The 26,522-nt window shown below is 45.0% G+C and overlaps 1 protein-coding gene across 1 annotated transcript in view; it reads right to left on the bottom strand.

The window, feature by feature from the left end:
- Positions 1 to 3,379: 3,379 nt before the first annotated feature.
- The window catches only part of SMARCC1 (SWI/SNF related BAF chromatin remodeling complex subunit C1), a 179,511-nt gene continuing 156,368 nt past the window's right edge, over positions 3,380 to 26,522 (bottom strand). The window contains exons 26-28 of the mRNA XM_082637961.1: positions 22,188 to 22,449; positions 8,142 to 8,318; positions 3,380 to 5,811 (exon numbers count right to left, since the gene is read on the bottom strand). Coding sequence (XP_082494087.1) covers positions 5,714 to 5,811; positions 8,142 to 8,318; positions 22,188 to 22,449 — 537 coding nt within the window. The 3' untranslated portion in view covers positions 3,380 to 5,713. The remainder of the gene's footprint in view (positions 5,812 to 8,141; positions 8,319 to 22,187; positions 22,450 to 26,522) is intronic.

The following is a 26,522-nucleotide window of genomic DNA, read 5'->3' as shown; positions in this document are numbered from 1 at the left end:
CCATTGCCATGGCTACAGCCTGCCGCCCTGTGCATAGAAAGCCACTGACTTTGCCAGGGGGCTGCTGTCCAGGGCATAGCTGCTCCTGTGGCCATCGCTGGGGGCATACTTCAGTTTGAACAGGAAGTAGCTCAGTTCCTGGCTTTAAGTCCTCAGTAGTAACCACTACCATTTTTCTGAGTTTTTAGTTTTCTTAGTGCTCTAATTTGTCTTATTCTGCAAAACCATACTATTAATGTTTTACTGGTCATTTCACACACTTGCAAATGGGCGCTGAGATCATGCTAATGAAGTGGTAAGGCTAGGATTTGAACTAAGATCTTAATTTCAAATCTTTTCATTTTAATATGGAGGCTTTTCATTCTTGCTTCTTAATTTCAGAAGAGGAATCAGGATGCAGAGGTAGGGCCTCACTTGGCAGAATGGAAGCCCAGCCTCTCTCCCTGCCCACCACTTCCACCTGGGTGTTTAAAAGTTAATGCTGTGCTCTCTTAATGGAGTACAACACGGCAGTCCAGACTTACGTCCTGTATCAGTCAGAAAGGGACATCTAGCATGGCTTCTCTCCTGCCAGTGTGCTGCATAGAGATACCTGGTTCTGGGCTGCAGGGCAGTCAGCTCTGTGACATTTTTGGTGATGGGCTGCTGGGACTGGTCCTTCTTGCACCTTTAAAAGAAGAAGGGAAGAGCCAAGGGGCAGGGGTGGGGGCTGAGTTCTTTGTGCTGACCACCTCCTCTCTCTGGAAGCTCTGGATTCTCAACTTGCACAAGTGCTCTCATCTTAGGAAAAGACATTACAACCTGGAGGCGGTCATCTTGTTTGGGGAGTGGGTCTGCTACAAAATTGGCAAGTCCCCTGAACTTCATTACCCCAAAGACAAGTCAGCTGGGAGAAAGCCACACAGCACATGTCAACACAGCCTCAGACATTGAGCAACCAGGCTTGTCTTCTTGCAGAAGAGTCCTGCTGCCTGAGCAGGCAACCTAAGTGCTTCTTGGGAACCCCACAGCTAACGCAGAATATGCAGACTGGAACAAGGAATGCCACAGTCAATTTGGATGGCCGTGGGAAATCCATTAGTGTCAGGGCCAAACCAGCCAAAGAAATCAAGAGCCCGCCCACTTCCTAAACCCTTCAGGACCATCTGATAGTGAGGGAAGACAGCCGCAGGACCACAGTGGGAGGTGTTTTCCTACGTGTCACAGCTGTTTGACAGTAGCGGTGACTGTACTGTATTCAGGCATGGTGATTTTGCTGAGGCCTGCAAAGGCTGTACCCTAGGGGTAGGTGGTGGTGTAAGGTGGCTGCCAGAAATCAGTCACCTGGCTGCTCCCCATGGGTTTGGAGGGGCCTGGAAAGGCCTCTGGGGGCAGTAAGGAGTAAAGATGGCTCCAGTTCTACAGGGCAGGCCAGGAGCAAGAAGACAGGGGACAAGGCTCTCTTCCGCTGGGGTCCCATGAGAGCTGGAATAGGGATGGGTGGTCCAAGAGAGAAGTAGCTATAATTAATTTTGGAAACTTTGTCTAGGTTGATTCACAGAACTCTCTTTTACCCGTTTAGTCACCCTTTGGGTATGGCAGTCCTGTCTCAGCTCTGTATTAAGGAGTTCAGGATCAAAGGTGCTTCCTAATGACAAGAGTAGTGGCAGGGCTAAAGCGAGCCACAGGGAAATGAAGTTCAGGGGAGCTGTTCACAAGGAGGTCCAACGTCAAGTGTCCTGGGCTTGAAGGCAGGCAGCGTTTCCTTCAAGAATGTATCTTTCCATCTCTTTCTGAAAGATGACTTAAGTGGAGATAATCCATTAACAGGGGATCAAGGTGCTTTCACATTGTTCCCAGGAGGAAGTCCCCCTTCAACTATAGTGGAGCAACTGAATAACAGCTATGCTCTTGGAACTGTAGAAAGCAGGGGCTTTATAATAAAAATCACAGGCAGAGGTTTGCGGAAAAAACAGGGGTTAGTTGGCATTGGATACATTGGGTATCCAGATGAAAGAGTTCTCTGATTATTCAGATGGAGGTTTTCAGGAATGAAAGTCAACCCTCAGGTTACTAAACCTCACAGAACAGAAATCATGGAAGAACATCCAATTCACAGACTAATATACACTGTCCCCCAGAAAACAACTGACTTGACTGTTCCTTTTACTTCATGAGCACTTGGCACTATCTAAACTATTTATGGTCTGGTATCCTCCAGACCATATACCTTATCCCCCATTTTTCTACAAAAATGTAAGCAGCCTGGAGTACAGGGGCCTTGCCTTACCTTATTCATAATAATGACTGCATCCAAGTTCTAGTGCCTGCCACACAGTAGGCTCTCAAATGTTTACTAGACTAACGGGCTCACAGAATGACTGTCAGGAACTGCAGAGAGCTTGCTCTACCATACAATCTTCTTAACCAGTAGTTCTCAAAGAGTGGTCCCATGACTAGCTGCATCAGGATCTCCTGGGAATCTGTTAAAAAGGCAAAATTTCAGAACATACCCCAAACCTGCTGAATCAGAAGCTTTTGAGGATAGGGCCCAGAAGCGGTATGTTAAACTCACAGGTGATCCTGACCTGCACTGAAGTTGGAAAACTGCTGTTCTTAATCGCATTTGGGGGAATCATTCCACAGCAAGGATCTGAGGAACCTGTGGAAACCTGGTTAATTGTACATGTCTTGGTGTGCTCTAAAAAGAATGCACACTCAGGTTTATAAGCCAGTCTTCAGACTGAATCAAGGATTAACTTTCCTCAACCCTGAGGGAAGTGTAGGAGTCCTGTGAGACCCAGCTGCCTCTAGCACTCTTTACTAGAGGGAAGAGTCGAACAGGTCAGAAAGCACAGCACAATCAGGTGACACAATTCCGTGAAGAGCCAAGTGTTCACCTCCTGGCAGACACAGAATCCGCTTCTTTTGCTCCACTGGGTTCACAAGCATCTTGAAAGCACTGGTTTCTGTTTTCTGCACAGGGCGTGCACCTGTGGGTGCTCAAAGGCTGTCCATGAGAGCGTATCAAAGTTCACAGAATCATCTGCCCTCAATGCCGGCCTCCAACTTGAGGCTGTCTAAACTGCAACCTGACAAACATTCTCTACTGCACCAAGCAAAATTACTTCTCTCTTGGAGGTGCCAGGATGTTGGCCACCCTTCCTGGAGAACTTCCACTCATCTTTCTCCACTTTGACCATGGAAATAAAAAGTGGGCAAGGCACATCAACCATATGTTCCTTAAGCCTCATAAAGGTGAGAAGGTGGTCAGTCAGTCAGGAAACCCGCACCACTGAACATTAATTGATGACCAAGACCAGGTGAGGCTGAATATTTAGACTCTTCTTGGGACACATGAAGAAACTGGTACATGAACGCAGAGAATGGGACTAGAATCCAGAAATTGATGTTCCATTTATTCACTGAAAAAGAGGGAGATTAGGCCTTCTTGATGAACTTCTTCCAATCTCCCAAAACCCCCTCTCTTCACTTTTCCAAAATAACACATTGAGAAACATGTTTGTACAAAAACCACATATTATTCCCCCCCTCACAAAATCGGGTGGCTGTATTACAGGAATGAAACCAGATCAGACATAAAGAGAAAAAGTCACCACTTATACTGAAACATAACAGTGTAAGAATTTAGGTATTCTATAGATTACCAGCATAGTAAAAATAATTCCACCTGGATCTTTTAAATTTGAAAGTGATCACATTAAAGACCTGAGGTTACAAGAGACCACAGTATGAACCAGAATTCCATTTTCTTTCTAAGACCTCAGTGGAAAAGGTAAGTATTTGGAATGAGTTTCCTTTGGGAAAGACTGGTATGAAAATAAAACCCTGGCCATTGTCAAAAGGCACGGGGGTCTTTCTGGAGTCAAAAGCAATGGAATTAAACTCCAGTAGGAACAAGCTCATTTCCACTCCAAGAGTCCAGAATAAACTCAAAAAAGGAACAAGGTCTCCTTGGTTCCAGTACTCTGATGGTGACCAGGGCCACCTGGTAAGAGGTAACACCTGAGGGTTCGAAAGGCAAACCTTAATTGTGGTTTAATTTTTTCCGTTTTTTTTTTTTTTGCTTTCTGATATTAAGGAAGAAAGTTCTAGGGTGTTTTATAAACACCTTCCCACACCCTCACATATGTAAAGCTTTATAGAATATATAGAAAAGGTATCCAAAAGATGTTCCACTTTGCATTCTAAATGAAACTGCCACTTGAGACTGTGAAGAGGCCAGGTGCTTTGGAAATCAAGCTCTACTCAAAACACCCTTTCCTCACCCATGGAAAGTCAGAGGGGAAGGAAGAAGGACAAGAAGAGAAAACCAAGAACTCTTTAAGTCACTCATCAGCAGGGGTAGAAATGGGCTCATATTAAGGCATTTTTGTGGCTCTTCCTCTGGAATGGTATTCCACTCTCCTAGCCCGAGCACCTCACCCTCAAAGCATGATGCTCTGATTGCCAAGTTGAGTTCCTTGGTACCCACAGCATCTCCTTGACAACCCTGTGATAGATGGAATGTGAGATCTCAGACAGGGAAGGGAGAAGGGATGAGGGGCTGTTGATCCTGCCCCACTTCTCCAATCCCATCCCAAACCTAAAGTACCGCTTCACTAAATCCTTCACCCTGGCTACTGCAAGAGGTAGTTTGGGGACTTGTACCCCCAGCCAACCTAACCAAGTTCCATGAGCTAAAATGTTTATCAGAACTATCTACTTACTCTTTTATTTTTTAAGGTTTTTTTTTTTAAAGAGGGAGAAAAAAAGAATGCATACAAAGCAGTGAATAGTGGGCTAGATTCATTGGGTGGCCGTTGCCCTACACGCCCAAAACTTTCCTGGCTAGTCTAGGGAACTAAGGAATGCCTCCCAAATGCAGCCCTCAAAGCTCACACTGCCCTCAGAAAAACAAGCCCCCCACCCCGCCCCCAGAATCTAACAAACCATCTGCATAGAAAACCAGAACCAGTGGGCCTGGGGAAGAAGTGGATCTGTTCTAATGCTTGTGCTCTCCCCTACCAGGGACTAAAGGGGGATGTTCTGCCAGGCAGGCTGGAGGCTCTCACAGTCCTCACTAGGGATGAAATCAGTGGGATCCCTTTCCCCATCTCTTTTAATTCTGGTGCATCCATGTGTGGCAAAAGTCTCATGAACCTTCACCATCAGCACCATTCTTAGCTCAGGTAAGCAGAAATAAGGTCACTTATAATGCCTTAAGGTTTATCCCTTCTGGCTATCCCCTCTGCCCATCACTATTTTTTGGTTCCTATTAACTTAGGATGCTCTCCTTTAAAGCAATAACGACCCCCCCCAAAAGAGAAAAAGATAATGATTATAAAGCATTATCCATAAAAGCATAAGACAAAGCAAAAAAACTGCAGGAGAGCAAAAATGACAGACATAGAAATACTAATGTTGACAGGACCTGCAGATAAACTGTCAGCATACCCCATACCAGGACAGGGAGACGCTGGGTATTTTTAGGAATGACCAGGGCACACTGTCACCACAGGCTTCCCCGAGAGTTGGAGGAGGACCTAACACAAGATGTGTCAGAGCACGGACAGGGGTGGCAAGAGAAATGGGGAAATATGGGATGTGTGCTTGGGGCTGCAAGAAGAAAAATCCTGAAAGAAACCCAAGGAAGCTGAGGAATACAAGTCCTGTCTGTCATCCCCACTCCAGCTGGTGGCGCTGGGCGTGGACGTCCCCTGCATCTTCCAGGCTAGGGCGCAGCCGAGGCTGGTGGGCCTGGAGCGGGAGGCGCAGGGACTCCATCTGCAGGTGGTGGAGGAGGTGGCTGCTGCTGCGGCGGAGGGGGATCTGCAAACACATCCAGAAGTAACTCATCATTGCTGGAAACACAGGGGCTCGGGGAAGAGCCCATTCAGAGAAAAATGACTTAAGAAGGAGGTTTCTTTATCACCTGTGAGGCGCTGCTGCTGCTGTGATCTACGTGGTGCAGGTCCATCTGGACCTCCAGGTCACTGCTCATGTTGCTTCCCCTGACCCATGAGGCTGGGGGAGTGGGGAGGTGTCTGAACCTGCCCCAATCTCCTTCAAGGCCCACCCCTTCCAAGAATCACTCCAGACCTTTTCAGAACTTAATTATATTTTGATTTTATTGTATTTTAATGGTTCTCACTGCTAATTTTATTTCTTCAGTTAAATGATAAGCTCCTTCCTGGGCAAGTTCTGTGTCTTCTTTTCTTTCTCTCATAGTGCCTAGCCTAGCTGGGCACAAAACAGATTATCAGAAACTTCTTGCTGATATTAACTATCTCCAGCAGGGCCAGACAGCTTCACTTGAGACAGCTGCTGACAAGTTGGACAGTCCTGGGAGGCCCCACAGCTCGTGAACTGCAGTCCTTGGATTTTTGGCCAAAACTAGGTCAGGTCCTGAAGGGAACAATTAGTATGAGTGTCTGGGGCTCTTTCCTGTTTCAATTTTAGCTGCTTTTCAAAGGAACCCCGGATATAATTTAATCCAGGAATTTTTAAACTAGATTTTGCCGGAAATGAAAACGTATGAAACAAATAATTAAACTGCAGCCTTCCTTACCAGTCAATTCACCCAATTTTCCCCCTAGGAGGTTTCCACCAAACTGCTAAGGCTCTTCAAAGCATTTTGAAGCCCACTGATCTAATCCCTTGTGTCATCTTACAGTGGAGAAAACCAGGGCCTGGAGACGGGAAGCGACTTGCCTGATGAGGCCTGCCCAGTGCCCTGGAGCCAAGTCAGTGGTTCAGAATCCCTGAAATTCACTTGTGGCAGGAAGTGATCGGGAGCAAACCTTCCACATTCTCAAGGTGCTCCACTGAGGGCCCTTTAGGATGGAATCCTGTACACAAATTGTGGGTTACCAGCAGGACATGACAGTGGTAAAGACCAATGACATTATCTCTGCAAAGGGGATGGGCAAACTGGTCAAACCTCCTTATCAGCCAGCACATTTGTATACTGCCTGTAAGGCGGCAGGGCAAGGATTTTCTTGCCAAGGAAAAGAGGTACCCACTAGACTATGGCCTCTGATCACTGACTCAACAGAGATACTTTTTTCTATTGTGATCCTATACTGACCCAGCTCAACTGCTGTCTTTCTTCTGTGCAGCTACTTTGTCCTTGCCCCTGTGGGTCCAATGAGAAAGGAGATGTACCTCTGTCGATAGTCCCTGCCTCCTGGCCCTAGGAAGTCTCCCAGAGAACTACAGTGAACTCAAGTCACTTCATAGCCTCGCGTAACTTATGATAAACCCTATACTACTATCCACTTGTTCATTTCGTATTTTCCCAACTAAAGCTCCTGGAGGCCAGGAATTCGTCTGCGTCCTACCACTCTGTATTGTGAACAGGAGCTAACTCCTCCTCACATACGTGACTTCTAAATGGACCTGGGATCACAGATGTGGCTGGGAACATGGCCACTATCGGCTGCATTTTGGGATCGTTACTCCTGGTCTACAGGAGTAAAGAGCAGGCCAGGCTCTGATGCAATCCTCTGGAGGCCAGGGTTGAAGCAGAACAAGGGCCCCACGGCAGAAATGAGCTAGCTGGCTTTGCACATACCACCAGGCAGACATCGTTCAGCAGCATCTGTGCCTTCTCCATGGAGCCTGCTAAGACCTCAAATTCCTTCTCAACACAGCCCGAATACTCCTTCCTTAGTCTAAGCAGCCACTACGAATATATCAAAATGGCTACAAGAAACTTACTTGTTATTCCTGCCCTAAACCAGATCCTATTCTTTTCTTTACACCTACCACTTTTAAACCCTGAATCCATAAAAGGCTCCTATAGGGAAAATAACTACCAGTAGCTCTGTATGTCTTCCAAGATTCAAATTACATAGGCTTAATCAGGAGTGGGCAAGGCATGCCCCTGGCCTCCCAACAGACCCTGGAGTCACGAGTGCATGCCATGAAGGTTATGTATGGCATAAGAGCCCGACTAACTTTGCACTCATCACCTGGGTACCTGTCCATCAGGGGAGCTGAAGAGCAATGACTAAAAAACCAGTCTTTTGGAACCCACTCTCACAGGTCATACTGTCCATGGACCTGTCAAACCCCAGAGAGAACAAAAAGCCTGCCTCCCTGTATACAGCCCTCCCTAAAAGACCCGGGGGTAATGCATCTCCCACCTTGCTACTTACACATGCCGTTAGGTGCCGTGAGGGGTACCCGGGGTCCTAAGATGTTTCCTGGGATTGGAGGCATACCAGGAGGGGTAGGGCCACTCCCAGGGGGGTGGATGTTGGCTGCAACGGTGGACATCATGCGGCCTGGCATGGGCTGCCCAGGCATCATGGAACCTGGACCTGGTATCTGACCTGTGGAGGGAGATTTAAAGTACTGAGGTAAATGTACTAGGAAAAAAAGGAATCAACTCACTGCCCGAGACTGCTAAATACAGACAAATACCTAACCCTCCAAAACAATCAGAAAGATCAACAGAGCAATAATCTGTAATAATCTCTCTGTCCAGCTTTTAATTTGGGGTGGGGTGGGGGGACAGAGGGATAATGGGGCAGATCTGTGATATGAATGATTACCCTAAACCCTGCTATAGGTAGGCAGTAGCTGTAAGAAGCAGTTACCAAACATCCTTAAAAGAAAGCGTTCATTCTGTTTAGTTTGGGTGAACAATGGATTGTCCAATATCTTCCTGAGGACACAAAATGCCAAGCAAAGACCACAGGGAGCGGAGAGAAGGACTTTAACAGCAAGTCAGTGCACAGCCCAAGGACTGAAGCTCAGTCCAGATTGAGCTTCATGCACAGGTTATGTGGGAATGTGTATGCCTGAATGGGTATTGATCAATACTGTGAAATCACAATTAAAAAGGGATTCTAATTGGAATCCTAAAGTCCTGTTCACAAAAAAATCTCTCCCTCTCTCCCCAACCAGGAAGCACTGGCTCTGGAGAACCATGGTGGGGGAGACATACGGGAAACAGGCAACTCCTTCACCTCTTCCTATTGCTTTGATGTGCATAATGGGAGACGCTAGACATAAGGACAATGAAACACCTCCTGCATTCAGTTTCACACTGAGTCTTTAGAACTTTCAGCAAACTTTTTCTGTAAAGAGCCAGCATTTGGACTTGGCAGGCCATATGGCCTCTGTCACAACTATTTAACTTTGCTACTGTAGTATGAAGGCAGTCAGACAATGTGTAACAAATAGGTTACCTAAACATCTTTGTTTACGGGGACTCTGAAATGTGAATTTCACATAATTTTCATGTGACATAAACATTCTTTCAAGTTTTCCCCAACCACTTAAACTGTAAAAACCATTCTTAGCCTATGGTCCCTACAAAAATAGGAGATAGGCCAGATTTGGTTGCAGTTAGCCACACCTCCCTTAGATATGGTGGTGGATATGTATTAATTCTTCAACTCAGCGGTCTGGCTCCTGGGCTTGGCTTTAAAGAGCCACAAACAAAGGAGAATTGTTTAATGGGCACAAACCAAGGCTGAAGCTACACATGAGGACAAATTATAATCTCTACAGAATAAGGAAAGAGAATCTATTGCAGTTTTTTCTTTGATTTTTTTTTTTTTTTTTTGCGACACACGGGCCTCTCACTGTTGTGGCCTCTCCCGTTGCGGAGCACAGGCTCTGGACACGCAGGCTCAGTGGCCATGGCTCACGGGCCTAGCCGCTCCGTGGCATGTGGGATCTTCCCGGACCGGGGCACGAACCCGTGTCCCCTGCATCGGCAGGCGTACTCTCAACGACTGCGCCACCAGGGAAGCCCTACTGCAGTTTTTTCTTTCTTTCTTTTTTTAATCTAGGGACATTAACACACCTATGTAAGGTCAACTATATGAAACTGAACACAGGCTTCTAGGCATAGTCCTGAGACAGCTGGAAATAAGAACGCTTGAGGTTCAAGCTTGGAAGATGGGACTACCAGACAGCTAACTGGCAACTAAAATATACAGAGCAGTATTGGAGATAACTCAAGTGAAGAAATCTCTGTCAGTGCTTAGAAAAAGGCCTGTCTTAAGAAAGACACACAAAGCTTCGAGCCTCACACCATCTATTTCCAGTGTCTGTTCCATGAGCCAGGACTCAAAGAGCGGAGCCTTTCACTACAGGGTGTCAATGAAGAGAACCCCAGTGAGATACAAGAGTCAGGAAGAGAAGTGGTCCACTGTCTTTGGGGGACTATTTTTTAAAAGCATAGGGAGGCATCAACCTTATGCCTCAGAATGAAAAAGACAGCAAGTTTTGGGTCCTTTGGCCCACATTCCTGTGCTCTATAATGCAATCATGCAAAAGTATAGCAGAGGAGCCCCAGAGACCCATCTGCTGGAGGACAACTTGATCAAATCACCTCAGAGAAAGCAAGAGCAGGTGCTGGGCTGACACTACCACTACTCCTACACCACTGAACTTCAGTAATTAAAGCTGGGTGCCTGTGCCGCAGTGCTAGGACAGATTTAGGCCATGCTGAAGAGTCTATCCACGTAGGGAATGACACAAGAGATAAAAAAACAAATGCCAAGTATATTACAAGCCATACAAAGGATGAGTACACATGAAGGTGTGGCAGGCAAATCAAGGGAAAACCATGGAAGAAGTAAAAGAAAACAATACCTTCTGGTTAATCAAGACCAACTTGTGAATGACTTGGGACTTTGGATATTGTGTATATAAAGTGAAGGAGGGGAATTAGGAACAGGATAACAGCAGACTATCCTAAGCACAAGGCCTAGCCTGAGTTACATAATCAGAAAGTAATATGAACATTGTTCCATTTATACGTAGCATCTTCATACTCGCCATCCCCTCTGAGGTAACTGCATCACCTTATTATGTATCACCCGCATTTCACCGAGGAGTAACAAGCTCAAAAGGTTATTAAAAAAAGTGCCCAGGCTACAGAGCCAAGTTGTCCATGGTTGGTTTGTCTGACATGAATCAAAGCAAAGGGGACCGGACGAGTCACACACACAGAATGGGGTGAGGGACTTGGCCGGTAAGGCTACAGGGGACTGGGTGAAAGGTTTTGGAGAAACGAGGAACATGGGCCTGATTTTCTGTGTGATGGAAAGCTTTAAGAAGGGATGTAGAGGAGTCTGAGCCTAGAGCAGAGGAAGAGAGCTTTTGCAGAGAAGTAGGGGCTGCATGAGGGCAGCCCCTGCATGAGGGCAGGATAAGTAGATAAGAGTTGAGAACAGCACCCTACAGGCTTCCTGGGGATGGGTAAGAGAACGAGGAGGAGGGGTGAGTATGAAGCTGAGGAGGAGAAAGAATTCGGACTTGGCACCTAACTGGCAACGTGAAGTGTAGAGAATGGGGAAGGACCTTTGCTTTGGGAACAGGAGGTGCGGAATTGGCTGTCATTCCAGTGGAACACAGAGATGGGGTGAAGGGAAGATACAGAACTCTCAAAGTTTCCAATGGGCAATAAGTAGCACACACAGAGCCTTATTCTAAGAATCAGGGTCCTCTGTAACTCTCCCAGCTTCCTTCCTACCAAACACCTGTGAGGCCATTACTAAACACAATGCTTTTTTTTTCCACTCTCTGAGTCTCTACTAATGATTCTCTGATGGTATTCCAGGTGGTGAGACAGGGCAAGAGGAGATACTTTTGCTATTGTTGGGGGCAGGAGGCCTAGTATGAAGTCCAGACCTACAGAATCCCAACCTGGAGATGAAAGAACACTTTCAGTGGATTTGCTGTGATGAAGCCATTCACTAGAACAGATAATACGGCCTGTGTTTATCAATGGGTGCAGATTCCCTCCTTCTACCCAGTTCAACCTGGACAAGAGGCCTTGAGCAAGTCAGGAAGAACATTTTGCCAGCCCGTCTCAGGTCTCTCTCTCCAGAAAAGCAACAGCAGAACACTGAAGAATGCCTTTACGAAAAAGGCCAGAAAGAGTACTGAGTAAGGGAGAAAGAAAGAAGGAAGAGCATAGACCAGGTGTGTGCTAAGAGACACACAACTGTTCAGTCCTAACCAATGTCGTCCAAAACAGTCTGACAGAGTTTTTATACTTTGATGTCTAGAGCAAGGTGTGGGTTGTCCAAACTCCTGGCTGACCAGTGAGCATCCCAGTCAGAGAGCCACCCAATACCATTCTCGACAGGGAAAGTGAAGATGAATGTGACTGGAAGCTGAACAGTGTGATCTCACTTCCACTTCACGCCGACCCAGATGAGTGGTCTTGGACAAGTCATTTAGGATGCCCGGAGCCTCAGTTTCCTGAGATTATTATAAAGAGTGATGCTAAATATCTGCTGCACTCTCGCTGTATGATCAGGGAAACTGTTTATTTCTTATGGTGCCTTATTATGCCACTGACTCTGCCTTATGAGAGGCAGGGCAAATATTCTCATTTTATAGACAGTAAACAGAAGCTCAGAAAAGTCAAGAGACTTCTTTACGGTCACAGAACTTGTAAGAGGAATGAGATCCAAGTCTTCTGATTCTAAATCCAATTCTCTTTCTACCACACTATTCTGTGCTCAAATGAAACAGCTCCTGTGAAAGGACTTCATATAAAAGTCAGCATTAAAAAAAAAAAATCTGAGAGGTAAACTTTAATTCCAGACACCATGTTTTCTTCTTCACTATATCAACAATAAGGAAACTGCTCTGCTTCCTGCAATAAATAATTTTATCAAATATACTTTACAGCACCTTGCAGTGGGTTGGATGGTGGCCCCCAAACAGATAATGCACACATTCTAATACCTGAAACCTGTAAATGTAACCATATTTGGAAAAAGCATCTTTGCAGATTTAAGTTAAGGACCTTGAGTTAGGATCATCCTAGATTATTCTGGTGGGCCCTAAACCCAATGGCAAGTGTTCTTATATGGGACACATGGAGGAAAAGACACAGAGGAGAAGGAAGGTAAAGATGGAATAAAGAGAGACGTGGCCACAAGCCAAGGAATGCTACCACACACCAGAAGCTGGAAGATGCAATGAACAGACTCTCCCCTAGAGCCCCTGGAGGGAACATGACCTTGCTCTAGCAGCTCCCAGAATTGTGAGACCTACATTTCTGTTGTTGTAAGTTACCACGTTTATGAAAGGGGAAAACAAAGACTGAGTAGCTTACCCAAAGTCATAAAGTGTATAAATAGGGGAGCCCAGCTCTGACCTGGGTACTCTGGCTTCAGATCTGGTGTTTGCAATACAGTGCACTCTGAGGATGAAGGTCTGGTGGAAGGGGGCCCATCTGTCTTCCAGCAGACTATGTGATACAAACGCTGCTGCCAATAAAGTGATGGGTCAGGTATTCAACCCACACCTAGCTCCAGAAACAATCTGGCAAAGAGGAATCAGTGGCACATGGACACAAGGTGATACCTACCAAAACACAATGGGAAAAGCCTTGCAGGCTCGGCTGTCAGGCCCATCAGTGCTGTTTCCAAAGCTACCTGCTCAGCGGCAGTGGCCCATTTACCTATTTCCCTACATCTTTATGGCAACAAGCTGGGATAGAGTAGCTTTAGGGTTTTCCAAGGCTATTTGCCCAACAGCTGGAAAAAACCTTTCCTTTCTCTTGCTATAAATCCTGAAGCTTTCTGTAAAACAAAGTTCTTCTATCCTCCTGTCACAAACAGAGCCATAAAGCCACTGGGGTATGGGTATTTAAGGTATGAGAGGACAATGGCTCCTTGGGAAAGGTGGCAGCAAAAAGGAAGAACTAGAAGAAAAACAGTTTACTTCCACTGTGGGACCTTGCACAGACAAACATTTCTCAGGAAAGCAAGAAGCACCAAGAGTGAGGCGATGCCCCTGTGCCACCCAGAGGTGCTGGGGTGCCTATGGCAGTGGATTTAGAGGACAAGGAGGGTACAGAATGTTGCTCTGAGCTGGGGCCTGTCAATTCCCAGGTAAAGACAGCTGTCTCATGGAATCCTTCAGGTTGTTAGGAAGGCTGAAGTAAGGGCCCAGTTTCAAGATAAGGAAACGAAATCTCAGAGAGGCTATGGAATTTGGTTGAAAGTCACAAGGAACAAGAGACTGAGCTGTGTGACCCTAAGGCTCATTCTCCTTTCCTTTACACCACCCTGCCTTAAAAGGGTATTTCTTTCCGTGGAAAAGCCGATTTCTTTTTTTTAAAATAAATTTATTTATTTTGTTTTTGACTGTGTTGGGTCTTTGTCGCTGCGCACGGGCTTTCTCTAGTTGTGGCGAGCGGGGGCTACTCTTTGTTGTGGTGCGTGGGCTTCTCACTGTGGTGGCTTCTCTTGTTGCGGCGCACGGGCTCAGTAGTTGTGGCACGCAGGCTCAGTAGTTGTGGCTCGCTGGCTCTAGAGCGCAGGCTCAGCAGTTGTGGTGCACGGGCTCAGTTGCTCCGAGACATGTGGGATCTTCCTGGACCAGGGCTCGAACCCGTGTCCCCTGCACTGGCAGGTGGATTCTTAACCACTGCGCCACCAGGGAAACCCAACCCCTGTCCTTTAGTAATCTAAATGTCCTTGGGTTTTCTGCTTTCTGATATAGGTCTCACCACTTTTTTTTTTTTTTTTAATTTATTTTTGGCTGTGTTGGGTCTTTGTTGCTACACGCAGGCTTCCTCTAGGTGCAGCAAGCCGGGGCTACTCTTCATTGTGGTGCGCGGGCTTCTCATTGGGGTGGCTTCTCTTGTTGTGGAGCACAGGCTCTAGGCGCGCGGGCTTCAACAGTTGTGGCACGTGGGCTCAGCAGTTGTGGCGCACTGGCTTAGTTGCTCCACGGCATGTGAGATCTTCCCGGACCAGGGCTCAAACCCGTGTCCCCTGCATTGGCAGGCAGATTCTTAACCACTGTACCACCAGGGAAGCCCCTTATCACTTTTAAATGGATGACAATGTCTGAAGGCATTTCCATTAACTCAATAAACATGAAGAAGTCTGACCTACAGATATCTAAAATGAACCGGAGCAGGCCTTACCAAACAAAATAAAGGGTGTGTATATGTACTTTCCATTAAAAAAAAATTCAGGTATTTCCTTTTCCAGTAGAGAGGAAGGTGAGAGATAGAGAGATGTGGCTTCAGAACAGCAGTATCAAAGCATATACTGGTGGGAGTCTGACCTACATACAAGCTTTTTTTTTAAAAAAAAAAACAGCAGGCATCTGAAGCCTGAAAAATGGAAAGGTTTGCTAAAATTAGGCTTTGCCTAGTGGAAAAATCCCTCACACTCTCAGGTTTATTAGATCTTATACTAAAGCGTTACGGCCACCATGCCTAATAGAATATTAAGGATTTTATTTTTATTCTTTGGGATGGGAGAGGCAGGTGGGTAAGGAACACAAAACTAGGAAAGGGAACCTATGAATTTCCAATCTTAAGCACATTTCATTGCTGTTTCTATCCATCCATGGCACACTCTCGGGCTGAGTCTCCCAGAGAACAGAAATAACAATCGGGGCCAAGTGAGGGGAAGCCCAGGCTCCTTGGAGATTGCTCCTCCCACAGCAGCTTCCGGGGGGGCACAGACGCTCTTTGTTGAAGACTGTGCCCTCACTGTTCTCTCTGTGAGGATAACCTGCTACTCCGGAAAGCAGCACAGCAGCCTTGTTATCACATCATGCAAGCAGGACCAAAGGCACCGCAGATAATAAAGACTTGGCTGATGTGACGAGCTAGTCCTTTTCCCTCTTCAGTGCGGGGCTCTGAGTTGGGTGGAGAGGGGAGGCTGGGAAGTGATGAGTAGTTGTAATCCTTTCCTAAGTAGTATTTCCCACAGGGAGGGTTCTGTAAGTGGGTCTAACCTGGGGGCTTAAAAGTCGAGTGCCTAATGCCTTGCTTGAAATTTCCTTGAACAACCAATATTTTACTGATGCAAATATTCTAGTTTTATTATTAAAACATCTCTACCATCCCTGAGTTCTCATCAAATCAGATCAATTCCTACTCTGATTTTTCTTAGGCACTTCTAAGAATTCTTATTTTATTAATGAGGAAACCATAAGGATATTTAAACCAACATGTCCTTTTCTCTCTGCTTTTCACACACAGACACTTAACAAAGACTTCCCCAAAGCAGGTGGCTCACTCCAGATCCATGAGGCACGAATACTCGAGAGCCTCATTTACTATTAATTAGTTAGTTAATTAATTATTTTTTTTTACTATTTATTTTTAATGGAACTTTATTGGAGTATAATTGCTTCACAATACTGTGTTAGTTTCTGTTGTACAACAAAGCGAATCAGCCATATGCATACACGTGTCCCCATACCCCCTCCCTCTTGAGCCTCCCTTCCACCCTCCCTATCCCACCCCTCTAGGTCATCGCAAAGCACCAAGCTGATCTCCCTGTGCTACGCTGTTGCTTCCCACCAGCCAACTATTGTACATTCGGTAGTGTATATATGTCCATGCTACTCTCACTTTGCCCCAGCTTCACCCTTCCACCCCACATCATCAAGTCCATTCTCTATATCTACCTCTTTATTCCTGCCCTACAACTAAGTTCAAAAGCCCAAGGGGAGGGCAGAGCTTACACTGCACTTACATACTAGATTTTTAGGTAATCTTCCTGTAAATACACCTGGCCCTCCGTTCCTCCATACCCAAGGGATCTGCATCCACGGATGTAGAGGGCTGACTGAATTCACTGTACAGTGCCATTTTATATAAGAGACTTGAGAATCCATGGATACTCATGCATCCCCCACTGGGGCTCCTGGAACCAATCCCTGGTGGATACTGAGGGATGACTGTAGGTGCCAAGGGCCCTGGAGGGTACCCCCTGCAGTCAGAAGTGTCCTCCTTGCTCACAATCAAGAACACCTCAGGAAACAGCAGCCACTACCCAGGCCACTCTCCTTGGTTCCCCATGTGCTGTCATGAATACAATGGTCCAGGGTGTGGGCAAGGGACACCATGCATGTGCTCAAGAACTGATGGCTGTCATGACTATTCACCTTGTGCCATTTAGAATGGCAGTCTTACAGGAAGAACTAGCAAGCCTTTAATTTAGGAATCACTTTACGAGATCACACTGTTTTTCAATTTAAATGAAAAGACGACATGTAGTGCCGTGTATTTTACGAAGAACAACAAAACCTAAGGGTGGTATGAGGATGGCTATGGTCACCTCCAGTTTCCATTTGCCAACTTTATACTACAGATTCTTCCTCTGACTATCCGTTTGGTGGAAACAAATCAACTTGGGACACTTTATCACAGATAAGAACAAAACCTACAAAAAGCTGGAGCTCCCAGGTGAGTTAGGAGTAGGACCAAATACTAAAAGCCCAGGAAGAGAGACGGCAGCGTACAGATGGTACTCTCTATACAAAAATTCTAAGCACTGGAATGAATTGAAGGGGTGGAGGGGAGGACTGCAGAGGTACAAACTAAATGGAGTATGTACAGGTGTCAGTTTATACTAGCCCCGCTGGTGCCTGGGACCATACGTGTTTGACAGTCTGGCAGATTCACAACAATGAGCCATATTTTCATGGGCTCTACCACTAACTGATGGCCAGATATGTGGAGAAAGATTACATGTGATTTACCTACAAAATTATTTAAATTCTAAGAAGTCAGAGAGTTGGACAAATTCACCACTCAGTAATATATTTGTCTTGACTTTCTTCTCACCACTTCCCCAACCTTGCTGGCTTTCAGAGGCTGATTTTTCTCCTTCCTTCACACACCATAAATTCTGACCAAACACCAAAACCTAGCAAACTGACCTGGATAATTACCCTCAGCTCCTAACATAAACGCTGTAGCCTGCTAACTTTTCTAGAACCTAGGAAATATTAGTTGGAAGGACCATGCTCCCATTTATTAACTTACACCTGTGGCAAATAAGAGACTAAAGCTCTTCTCCACCTAAAACACTACAGACTCCCTCACTTGCTTTGATATATAAGGCCTCTTTAGCCAATTCCTAGAATATGGTGTACAAGACTCAGCTGTTACAATACAATCAGCCTTTTCTGAACTGTCGATATTAAGAAAGCTTTTAATTAGTGGGTTCAATTTATTCTTCTTCATTTTACTTTCCAACACACCTGATTTTTACATTCAAACTCCAAAACAATCTCACAAAAGGGGAAACTATGAAAAATGATTACCTTGAGCTGCTGGAACTCTCATTCACTGCTAGAGAGATGTAAACTGTGGCATTGTAAACTGGCATGTAAACTGGCATTATCATTTTGGCAAAATTTTGGCAGCATCAACTAATGTGAATACATGGATATCCTAAGACCCATTCTAGGAACATAACAAATTCCACCACTTAGGGGCGCACACAACAGAAATAAATGTATACCTATGTCTCCAAAAGACATGTGCACATGCATGTTCACAGTAGGAGTTACTATTCGTAATAACTAAAATGGAAATGAACCAAATGTCCATCAACAGGAGAATGGATTAATAAATCATGGTAGAGCCCCAAAGTAGACATGTACAACAAGAAGAAAGAATAGCAAGAGCGAAAGACACGTACAGCAAGAGTGAAAGAAGGCAAACAAACAAAAATCAGTATGTGAGTCCATCCAGATAACATTCAAAACCAGCCCAGGGACTTCCCTGGTGGTGCAGTGGTTAAGAATCTGCCTGCCAATGCAGGGGACACGGGTTCGATCCCTGGTCCAGGAAGATCCCACATGCTGAGGAGCAACTAAGCCCGTGCACCACAACTACTGAGCCTGAACTCTAGAGCCCGCGTGCCACAACTACTGAAGCCCTCACGCCCTAGAGCCTGCGTGCCGCAATTACTGAGCCCACGAGCCACGACTTCTGAAGCCCACGCACCTAGAGCCTGTGCTCTGCAACAAGGGAAACCACTGCAATGAGAAGCCCGCGCACTGCAATGAAGAGTAGCTCCCGCTTGCTGCAACTACAGAAAGCCCGTGCGCAGCAATGAAGACCCAACGAAGCCCCCCCCAAGAAACCCCAAAAAAACCCCAGCCCAACTAGTCTATGATGTTAGACATCAGGACAGTTGTTACCCAAGGGCAGGGAGGAGAGTGAGATGGGTATGAGGGGGCTTCTGGGTACTGGTTACACAGGTATATTCTCTTTGTTAAAAATCATCAAGCAGAATACTTATAGCTTGTGTATTTTTCCATATGTACATTACATTTCAATAAAAAATGTTTAAGAAAAGAGGGACTTCTCTGGAGGTCCAGTGATTAAGACTCCATGCTTCCACTGCAGGGGGCGCAGGTTCGATCCCTGGCTGGGGGGACTAAAATCCCACACACAGCATGGCGTGGCCAAAAAAAAAGGGAGGGAGCGAAGGAGGAAGGGAGGGAGCGAGGAAGGGAGGAAGGAAGAAAGAATAGTTTTTTAAAGTAGATTTTAAAAAACACTCTCATCATACAATGATCATTTTCTTTAAAATTAACTTAAGAAAAGCCTATTTCTGTGAGAAAGTAAAAAGAGAAACATAACCTATTTTTATTCTAAAGGCTATTTTATGAACCCTAGTTTTTTACCACTGTCTCCCTAAAAGAAGAGCTGTATCTGAGTCTCCTCTAAACCCCCTTGGTCCTCCATCACGGAAGGTGGCATCGTGACATCATTTTGGAATAGAAGGAGCCCAGTATGAATCCTGGCTCCACCATGCAGCAAGGCGACATGGCCTTGGCATGCACCAGCTCTTCAACTGTAAAGGCAGGACAATGAGAAGTAAGCAAAAATACTGCGGGTGAAGGGCCTGGCATACAAACACCTGTTCTCACCAGGATGTAATTTAGAAAAAAAGGTAGAAGGGTATCTTTTCTAAATGCAGATGGTGGAGCTCCTGAGAAGTTCTCTGTGAACAGTTACTGTGGATGATAATGCTTTAGCACCATTAAGAACCAAATACCAAGGAGCCACAGCGAACCCCCTCCTAAACATTTATCCCAAGAGTTTTAGGAATTAAAATTTTAAAATAACTGTCTTTGAAAAATCACTTTGTGATCATCTCTCTGTTAAGCATTCATATCTTTTAACTTGGAAGAAAATTAGATCTCACAGAGAGGTTTTAAGATCCACTCAAGCAGACAGACAGGAAAACTGAGAAATAAAGTATCCTGTGTCATGAGCCTGGCATGAGCCTGGCAGACTTCTAAAACTATCTCCACAAATGTCATTTAGATCAAGTGGCATGTCAGATGATGGTTGAAAATTCCACCAACTGCAATTTAATAGTGTGTGTGAGAGTGAGTGAGTGAGTGTGAGTGTGTGTGTGTGTGTGTGCATATGAAAATGAATGCTTCCCAAAGTCAACCTAGCCCCATTTTTGGGTCAAGGCAATAAGAACTAATATCTAAACATGTTTGGGGTTGTAAATTAAAAATTCATGTTGGTAACACAAGTTGTCAGATCATAGTTTTTTCCGTCATGGCTTCCTCAGGCAAACATGCCTGAGGTTATTTCCATGAGATTTTGAAATTTTGCCATTTGAGGAAGTCAGGGCAACTGACATTAGTTATGTCGGGAATCTTCTCAGGCCTCCAAGGGTTTTTCTATTTTTATTTCAGCTCACCTCTACACGCCCTGGCCAGAGAACTTGCATACCTCCCCAGAAAGCACAAATTTTGGCTCTGGCAGGCACTTGACACATGATTATAAAGTACCTATAAAAATCTTACAGGAAGACTGTTACTAAAGCAATATAATACACAGCACACAGCCATACATATTACCCTCTAGGAAGGGAAGGAATATTGCTGGGGGTAGGGAGGGAATGCTGAAATTAAAGGTATATTTTAGGTTTAATGATGTCAGTAGTTAAGTTTGAAAGAATCGTGAGCTCGACTTTCAAGGTTGTTAAAATGTGGTGAATAGTTGCCAACCTGAAGGGGAACCCGTGAGCTAAAAGATGGGACAATTTGAGCTTGAAAATGAGTAAGGTCCATAATAGATTGAAACACATAAAAATATATAAATTCACAATATTAAAAACATACACACACAACAGAAAAAAAACCCTTATTGGTAACCTTTGGAGACTGTGTGTGGGGGGGGGTGACTTGGCAGAGGGGTTGAACTCATTATTAAGGCAACTGAAAAATAAAGGGAAAGGATGAAGCATTTATCCATCCTTTCCTGTAAGGATTTTCAGGGTAACTAAATGATTGGTGAAGAAAAGCTTTTTAAATAAAAGAATCACTGCTAATAAACGTAGAAGAAATATAAATTTAATGCAGACGGAACAATAAATTTAGAAGTCTTACCATTTTGCAACACTTGATAAAGTAACTGATCTAGGAAGCAACTCTCAATGGCAGGTACAATCTTAAGTGAGTCTAATGGGGAACTCTGGAACACCAGAACCACTGACCAATCTGAACACCACCAAGAAAGAACCAACATTACAGGAAAAATGCCTGCACCACCAAAGTGAACTTGAACCTGCTAAAATATCCAGCGCCATCCTGTGGTTTATTTATGGGAGACGTGTGGGAGGGAGGAAAGGAGGGGGAAGGATATGTGAAATGACACCATGCACTTTGAGTGCAAGATCGGGCAGAGCCAAACACATGAATGGCATTTTAAAAAAGAAGAATAAAAGGGAGGGTGAATTGTTAACACATTAAAATAGATTTAAGAGAACTATTAGCGAATTCAAACAAATGAAGCATTCAACGACATTTAATTAATGTTATTAGGAATTATGGTTACTTTTGTTGGGTGTAATATAGTAGGTTATGTTAAAGAATAAGATTTCCATTGGTTAGAGATACGTTTTGAAGTCTCTCTCTCACACCAAAGCGAGGAGGAAGAGATAAAATGTTGATAATTTTGAAGCTGTGCAATAGGTATTTGGGGGATTATTATGCTATTCTCTGTACTTTTGTCTACAGTAGAAGATTTTTATAACAAAAAGTTAAGAATGGCGGAAAGGTGATGATCGCTATCATAAGAGTTCATTTGTGCTATTCTTTTTGTGTGTGTCTATCTTCGAGAATGTCTATAAATTAAAAAAACAAATGTAGACAATCCAAGGATGAATTTTTAAGGATCTCTGGGATATATTGCCGACCCACCCAAGAAAAAGGCATAATGCCAAGAGGACCCTGGAAAGAGAACATGGCAGGCATTATGTGGTGATGGCTATAAAAGCAGATTCACTTGTGTGTAATATCCTAGATGACAATGGACATTCTACACAGTTTTAGTCAGAAATCACCAACAGTGTGGTTTGCCGCTCTGATGCTCCGTGCCACAGGGATGACCCCAGACTGAGTGGTGAGCAGAGCCTTCCTCTCACCTGGCTGGGGTGGATGAGGCGGCGGCATCTGGTGGTGCATCAGAGGGTAGGGAGGGGGCTGCTGATGAGGCATCATGCCAGGGTGCCCTGCTGCTCCCAGTGGTGCCAGGCCAGGTCCTCCTGAGTGCTGGTGTGCCTGTTGAGGGTTCTGCCCATGCTGCTGCTGTTCCATTTGCTGTCGGGCTCGCAACTCAGCGTATTTCAGCTGTTCCATGTGGAAGTTCTGGCGTTCAGTAAGCAACTGCTGCCTCTGTTGTTCTAACTGTTAAGGAAAGGAAGGGGAAGAGAAATTAAACCAGGAAAGGCTTTCAGAATTGGATGCCAACACAGGATATCTACATGATGCCTAAGTTCCCCATAGCTCATCACAGTTACATAGTCACCTCCTCTCCTGAACAACCACAGTGAAAGAAAAGGCATTATTTCCTGAGTAGAATGAAGTCAAGTTCTTCTCTGTGTTAAGTATAAGGCCTGCCTTTCCCTGGAACCTTCACCCGGTGGGGGGCTATTCTATTCAGGACACTTGTAATTCCCTCTGTTTGGCAGGCCTTCAGATATTTAAAAAACTGTTTCCATGACTGCCTTACTCTTCCCCAGGTGAAACAAGCCTCTCCTGTCCTCTTAATAGTTCCTCAGATACTAGTATTTCAAGTCCAACCAACATTTCCGGGTGCTCTCTTCTGCATGTGATCCTTTTGGTTACTATTTTAGAATGTGACACCAGAGTTAAATCCTCTGGATGAGTGGACGTGGCCTTAGCTGCAAAGATACACATTTTCTATATGGAACTTTGGCGGTACCATTGTAAATCTTAGCTTCCAAGTACCCAAAATTATACTGGGTGACACTTTCACAGCATATTTTAGAAGCCTAAATAAAAATTTACATGAATCGTGGTTTGAAGAATATAAGCATTTCAATACTCAAGATAATCTTTCTGGGGGTTTCCCTGGTGGCGCAGTGGTTAATAAAACGCCTGTCGATGAAGGAGACACGGGTTCTATCCCTGGCCCGGGAAGATCCCATATGCCGCGGAGCAGCTAAGCCTGTGTGCCACAACTACTGAGCCTGTGCTCTAGAGCCCGTGAGCCACAACTACTGAGCCCGCGTGCCACACCTACTGAGCCTGCGCTCTAGAGCCTGCGAGCCACAACTACTGAGCCCAAGTGCCACAACTACTGAGCCCAAGTGCCACAACTACTGAGCCCGAGTGCCACAACTGAAGTCCGCGCCCCTAGAGCCCATGCTCCGCAACAAGAGAAGCCACTGCAATGAGAAGCCCGTGCACCGCAACTAGAGAAAGCCTGCGTGCGGCAACGAAGACCCAACAGAGCCAAAAATAAATAAATAAAAACAAATAAGTTTATTTTTAAAGAAAGATAATCTTTCTGGGATTCAAATTAAAATACAGAGAAGTTAGGAAATTCAGAAACCATATGCCTGACAGTAGCTCAGAAAAAGGAGCCCACCTTAAAGGCTATGAAAACTAACTTAACCCAGGGTTGACAGAGAAAATCACCTTTAACATGAACGGAAATAAAACTCCAGATTTCTGGAAGTAGTATAAAGATCATATGGAGGGTTACCAGGACTAGTGCCTTTCTATAATGTTCTATCTCATCATTTTTGATAGCAAGATTTTATTCACTGGGAGGCATTTCTACAGCAGCCACAACAACTCTTGGGCACTTGAGATGTGGCTAATCTGAAATGAGATATACTATAAATGTAAAATAGTCACTGAATTTTGAAGACTCAGTATGAAAAAAATAAAATTTTCATATTGATTACATGTTAAAACATCATTATATACATATACTGGATTAAATAAAACATCATTATAGGGACTTCCTTGGTGGTGCAGTGGTTGAGAATCCACCTGCCAATGCAGGGGTTATGGGTTCGAGCCCTGGTCTGGGAAGATCCCACATGCCGTGGAGCAACCAGGCCCGTGCACCACAACTACTGAGCCTGCGCTCTGGAGCTTGCGAACCACTGCTACTGAGCCCAAGTACCACAACTACTGAAGCCCCCACGCCTAGAGCCCGTGCTCTGCAACAAGAAAAGCCACTTCAGTAAGAAGCCTGGTGCACCGCAGCAAAGAGTAGCCCCCGCTCGACACAACTAGAGTAAGCCCACGCACAGCAACGAAGACCCAACGCAGCCAAAAACAAAACCATTATAATTTTTTTTTAACGTGGCTACTAGAAAATTTTAAATTACATATATGGCTCATGTATTTCTGTTGGAGAGCACTACTCCAAGGCATTTGATAAGTTAAGGAAATGTAACATTTTAGCTTTCAGGAATAGTCAGTTTTATAGATAAATACTACATACTATCATTAGCAAAATCTAAGTGGAATACCCATGAGAATTAGCTTATGAATCTGGGCTCTTAGCAGAGAGCAGCTTGGGGAGAAGTCCCCGTGGAACCTAGTGAGAAGCCTCACTGGCTATCAGGAGTAGCAAGCAGGGAATGTCTATAGACGGATGGGGTTGCTGGAAGACAGGCCGTGGACACAGCATGAAGACAAGTGGCACAGCCAGATGAGGAGAAGAAAAGGAAAGAACAGATGGTAACGCTTATATCCCCGGTGTTGGTTAGCTGGCTTGCAGAGAGTCTCCCTTGGGAGAAGATCTGAAATGAATGATTTTGTGAGTGGTTGAGGGTTATCACAGGAGGGAGGAAACACGGCGTTACCATGGTCTAACAGGCTGGTGCGGGCTCTTCATTTTCTAAGGGTGACCCGAAAAGGCTAAACCCTGGCTCAGTTTAACGTATCCTTCTTTTCATAATCAGAAGGGAGTTGCAAGGTGTAAACAGCAAGAGAATCCTCTGGAAGTCCAGCTCTGCAAGATGACTAATCAGTGAGATAATGTAAGTAAAAGGCAGACCGAAAAAACAGAATCTAAAGATTCTGACCGTTAAGTGCTATGGCCAGAAAGGTTTTGCTTTCTTCTAACTATTCTTTCCAGGAAATTAAGTACTTTGCTGAGGTTAGACTTAAGAGGTTGCCAGAAAACGACCTCAACCTATGTTTTTGTTGAGCCACTATTGGTCTGGACAGGTCGGCTGAAGTCCAGTAGTTACGTAAGAACTCCAGAATATAGGTCAAGATCTGCTTTATAAAAAGCTGAACTGTTACTGGAGGAAGACTTTGTGTCTCTGAAGGGAAATATTAGTCTCTGCCTTACCTATCTCAATGGGTTTTTTGCTTTTTTTTAACTGAACCAGCCTTTCTTTGGGAACTGACCTTAGTATCGAAGTATTAATCTTGGAAAGAAAAATTTGCCCAATCTTCCTAGTTTACAAATGAACTAACCTCAATTATACTATTTTTTCCTGAGCTTCACTCGTCATTTCAAAACACAGAAGGTAATTAAAAGGTAATTAGAAGAATTAAAAAGGATGTGATTAAACACACACATCCCTGAAAAGAACCCAGTTTAAGCTTTAGATCCAATGTGGAATGAATAGGTCCCCTGAAGTGAGAGCAACGTCCAGACAGCAGGCTACCAGTTGGCTCCAAAGGGCCACCTCTGTTCTAGGGCACATGCAACAGAGTTTATGGACACATACTGGCCCCACCATCCAAAAGAAATACCTCTCTTGTTATAGATATCTTACTGTTACTAAATCCAATTGAAGACTGCATTCACTTTTGTGGCAATGAAATGTGGGAATCTTTGAGGAGAGTTTGACAGTACTGGGCAAATTTTTCTTTCTTTTTTTTTTTTTTTGCAATACGCGGGCCTCTCACTGTTGTGGCCTCTCCCGTTGCGGAGCACAGGCTCCGGACGTGCAGGCTCAGTGGCCATGGCTCACGGGCCCAGCCGCTCTGCGGCATGTGGGATCTTCCTGGACCGGGGCACGAACCTGTGTCCCCTGCATCAGCAGGCGGACTCTCAACAACTGCGCCACCAGGGAAGCCCCTAAAGTACTTTTTTTTTTTTTTTTTTGTGGTACGCGGGTCTCTCACTGTTGTGGCCTCTCCCGCTGCGGAGCACAGGCTCCGGACGCGCAGGCCCAGCAGCCATGGCTCACGGGCCCAGCCGCTCCGCGGCACGTGGGATCCTCCCAGACCAGGGCACGAGCCCGTGTCCCCCGGATCGGCAGGCAGACTCCCAACCACTGCGCCACCAGGGAAGCCCTAAAGTACTATTTTTGATGTACATTTATGTCTGAGATGCACTGAATAAAAAAAAAAAGCAAGTTGCAACAACAATATGTCAATTATATTAAAAAAAAAACCTTTGTGCCCATGTATAAACATTACATACACACTGAAAATGTTCTGAAGACACTAAACTATTAACAGAGATTATTCCTAGG

The sequence above is a fragment of the Mesoplodon mirus genome, assembly GCF_964341445.2.
Source record: "Mesoplodon mirus genome assembly, chromosome: 12".
In the NCBI taxonomy this organism is placed as follows: Eukaryota; Metazoa; Chordata; class Mammalia; order Artiodactyla; family Ziphiidae; genus Mesoplodon; species Mesoplodon mirus.
This window is presented reverse-complemented; position numbering and strand designations above follow the sequence as displayed.